This window comes from Neltuma alba, unplaced genomic scaffold (assembly GCF_004799145.2).
Source record: "Neltuma alba isolate B1F8T4 unplaced genomic scaffold, ASM479914v2 tig00011551_pilon, whole genome shotgun sequence".
In the NCBI taxonomy this organism is placed as follows: Eukaryota; Viridiplantae; Streptophyta; class Magnoliopsida; order Fabales; family Fabaceae; genus Neltuma; species Neltuma alba.
Window position 1 is genome coordinate 1 of NW_021636212.1, and position 4225 is coordinate 4225.

At 34.2% G+C, this 4225-nt stretch overlaps 1 protein-coding gene across 1 annotated transcript; it reads left to right on the top strand.

The window, feature by feature from the left end:
* Nucleotides 1-139: 139 nt before the first annotated feature.
* On the top strand, nt 140-3601 carry LOC114714909 (tRNA dimethylallyltransferase 9-like; the record flags this gene model as incomplete). Its single annotated transcript, XM_028899702.1, has 7 exons — nt 140-491; nt 899-993; nt 1174-1268; nt 1766-1841; nt 2112-2251; nt 2334-2490; nt 3382-3601. Coding segments are annotated over 6 exons (822 nt in total), but the record flags the coding sequence as incomplete, so codon positions are not given.
* Between the last annotated feature and the right edge of the window lie 624 nt (nt 3602-4225).

Below are 4225 nucleotides of genomic sequence, written 5' to 3' on the forward strand. Positions count from 1 at the left end.
TAATGAGGACAAATGCAGTTACATCGCTAGCAAGAATGAGTATATAAAGAAGTACCTTACTGTGGCTCCATTGCCATTGAATATTTCCGAAATTATTAGCTTTAGCTACTGTTCATTATTAATAAACTAATCATACTTCCATGGTCTGTGGGGATGTATATGTCATCTATTATTTTTCAGAGGTCTAGATTATTATGTTCTCTGGGATATCCTTACAATATGCTTTTTATCATTCATTTATATTCTTTTGGAATGGCAGTCTAGTGGATCACCTCCTTCTGCTTTTCGGGTGCCGTATGATTCTTTCAGGGAACTGGGTGATTCTAGTGATACCAATGGTTTTGAATCTTCCGATGTCAAAATTTCTGGCAATTCAGTGGAAGATTCCAAGTTCTCAGATTTGCCTTATGAGTTCATATGCTTTTTCCTTTCTAGTCAGAGGCTTGACCTATATAAAACAATCGACCAGCGGTGTGAAGATATGCTATTAGGTATATGTGATTTGTGAGCCGGAAAGACATTATTTGTAATTCATCAAGGACTAGTTTCAAATAAAGTTCCTTGTATTTTTGTGTTCAACTCTCCAATAAAAATATGACAACTGCAAAATGATCTGACTGTCATGTTTTTGTTGAAAAATCTAAATAGAAAATGTATGAAAAGTTTATCTGAATTTTCTTTATTCAATTATGCTTCCCATATATATTGTAGTACATTCTTCTCTGTGGTTTCCGTTAAGCAGCATTTCCTGTATTGGTTATGTAATTGGCCTCCTGTGGGGGTTAATAATTTACAAGTCTTGGTAGACGACTAGATGTTATTAGAAGTTCATTTGTGTACATGCTCTGCACTAACATACGACTCATTCCTTGGTGTCTTGGCTTTTTTTAAACTGCAGGAAGGGATGGGATTCTGTCTGAGGCTCGATGGCTTCTAAAGTTGGGTCTTCATCCCAACTCCAATTCTGCAACACGAGCAATCGGCTATAGACAAGTATATTGTTTCTTTTGTCTATTTTCATTGAAGTTTTACAATGTGCAGATGATAACTAGTAGACTATCCTGCTGATGATATTCGCAATATGTTTTTTCTTGAGTATTTTTTGTCATTTGGTCATTGTAACAGCTATATAAATTGTTGGATATATTCTAATATTTCCCTATATAATTTCAGGCTATGGAATACCTACTTAGATGCCAACGACATGGAGGGCAGAGTTCAGCTGAAGAATTTTACAATTTTTTATCTGAATTTCAAAAAGAAACTAGGTAATGGCCTTTGTTCAATCTGTACATGTAATCTTTTTCAATGGGATTGGCCTAATCAATATCAGAAAAGGATCACCTGAAGTTCGGGGTGATGCAGTTTTGTGAAGATTGCTGTTTTCATAATCTTTTTATAAGTTTAGGAGCTTGGCTTTTGATTTGACATATGAACCTACAAATATAAATTTTCCATCTTCCGATGATAACCTTTTTGCATTTCAATGTCGTAGGACATCGGATATTACACAGGCTTGGCATCCTATGAACAAAATTTTGAATGAACGATTTGTTCGCCTGTTGTAATATCTTCTACTGCTTTGATTTAATAAATATTTATATGTGGTAGCTTGTGTTTGACTATTGTGTTTGGAGAGCATTTATTTTCTTACTTTCCCAGAGCTTTGTTGGGCATTCTTCTTGATGTGAATGAGATAGACTGTTGCTGGATTACCCTACCCAGTGATGAGATATAGATACCTGTATTTTTTGTTTCCATGCAGGAATTTTGCAAAAAGACAATTGACATGGTTTCGCAATGATCATATTTACCACTGGCTCGATGCTTCCAAGCCACTGGTAATAAAACTTCCTTGCCGCTTGCTGTTGCTCTATAATCTGCTTTGCATAGTTAATGATCCGCGTGCAACTACTTATATTGTGTTTCGGTAATTGACACTTGTTAGGATAGTACAAGAAATGTTTTTATATAATATTTCAAGTTAATCAATTTTCCCTCAAATTAGTGGTTTCCTTCTGTTTATATTCCCCCTCCCCTCCTTATGCAGTTGTGTTATTTCATTCATATAGTTTTATCGTGGTGATCGTGTGATGAACAACTTGTGGCAGGATGCAATTATTGAATTCATTAACAATGCATATCATGATTGGAGTGGAAAGCTCGTTGTGCCTGAACACCTTAGAATGTCTAAAGATATATCTAATCGCCAAGAAGCTGCTCAACTTAAGTCTTACCGCACAAAAAATAGGTATACTTTCACGGAGACGGAATAATGGTAATAATTATATTTCATTGATGCAAAGAGCTTAACAAATAAGTTTCTTATGAAGGCATTTCATGAAAGATGAAGATTGTTCTCGTATTCTGGAGTGGATAAGAAAGACTGAAGAATGAACCAATGGTCCGTTTCCTTTTGCATTCCCTCACACTGGCCTCAATTTTGACATTATTGAAGAAAGAAGAATGCTGTTCAGATTGCACGTAAAGGTTTGTGCTTAATGGTGTTGCTTAGGCTTAGGTCCTGTTTAAAAGTGCTTCAACTTTTATTACTCTTTTCTTTTATATCCACAAAAACTACATATCTGTGCCCAATAACATTTATTTTTCTTCTCCAAATACATGTGCATTTGAGGATGACCTTGAGAGATGCTCTTCATAACTACTGCAGGCTCTTGAGAGTTTCTTACTTTTTTATTTTTGTTGGTTTGGGGTTGGGGAATGACAATTTGGGTCCCAAGCTTCAATTTAATTTCGAGGACAAAAAATTTCAAAATTTTACTAAAGGGCCTTTAGGTCCTTAATAATCATATAAAACCCTCAAGTGGGGCATTTAATTCATGTCAAAGTGACCGATTACTAGTGCATATTTTTTTTCATTACCGACTATTATTTTTAGATAAAAAAATCACCATAATAATATTAGGCAACTTTATCGCATAACTTCTCCCTTCTATCAGTTTATATTCTGCATCTTCCAAGCGTCTTAACAAATATCATAAATTTATTATTATTATTTTTTTAATGAGAGTTGAGGCATAAGGATAAACTCTTGGGTAGAGATACATTTAAGGGCTTCAATCTGTGCTTTCAATCATATCTTCACACAAGTTCATATCAAAATGCAAGTGTTTGATACTTCTTGTTAGGAAACGGGGGAGCATACCTTTTATTAGTCTTAGCTTTCCTTGGTATTTTACAATGAGTTACTGCTGAAATCAGGCTCTGATTTGTTGAAAGGTTGAAAGGGCTTTCATGACATTTTCACGAGTCATTGCCAAAATCGGGCTTTATTACTGTTTTGTTGAGAAGTGAGAGAGAATCCGAACTTTTCATTGTAGCTTATAAGGTTGTGACATATCTGTTATGTTCTGTTGTCAGATGCCAGAATCAAGAAACGCTGAAATGTTCAAAATGGAGAGACTGGTCAACAAAAGCTGAGAAAGGTATAGCATGTAGGAAAGAAGTTGATCAGCACATGTAGGCTGAAGAAAACTGATGGAACATAAGGATGATACGTATATTTTGAAGAAACCTATAGAAAGAAATGAATTTGCTTTGTGTTTTAATTTTTCTTTCTACTCAAGAAAACCAAATTTGATTTTGCTTCTATATTTTATTAGTAAGTTGTCATTAAGGTTATTTTATATGAAAGAAATCTTGATCTATAGATAGAAGTAGGCAGTATATGTATTGCAGTTGCATATGTTGCCTACTCCTATACATAGATCAAATTTTCTTCATATAAGTAATCTTAATGACAACTTGCTAATAAGATATAGAAGTAAAATTAGATTTAGTTTTCCTTATTAGAAGGAAACTTGATGGCATCTTGTTAATAAAATATAGAAGTAAAATCAAATTTGATTCCTTAACTAGAAAGAAACTCACAAAAATGCAATTAAAAAACAAAAAGCAAAGTCATTTCTTTCTATTTTCTTTCCTTAAATCCATTCTCTTTGCAAATTTGTTGGGTGAGTGAGTGAGTGAGTGTTACGTGGAAAGCTCAGCACTACGTTGAAGTGCATTACTACTGAAATGGAGGATCCGAATAACCTCCAACTCCAAGACGGTGTTGTGATATTGTCATTGATTACTCCCTCTGTGTACTTACTTTCTATCTACTCTCTGGATTGTAGACTTAGGCTGTGAAGAAGTCCTGTTTTTGTTATTAGGAAAAAAAAAAGTATTCGTTTTGTTTATTCTTTTTTTACCTGGACTGTAG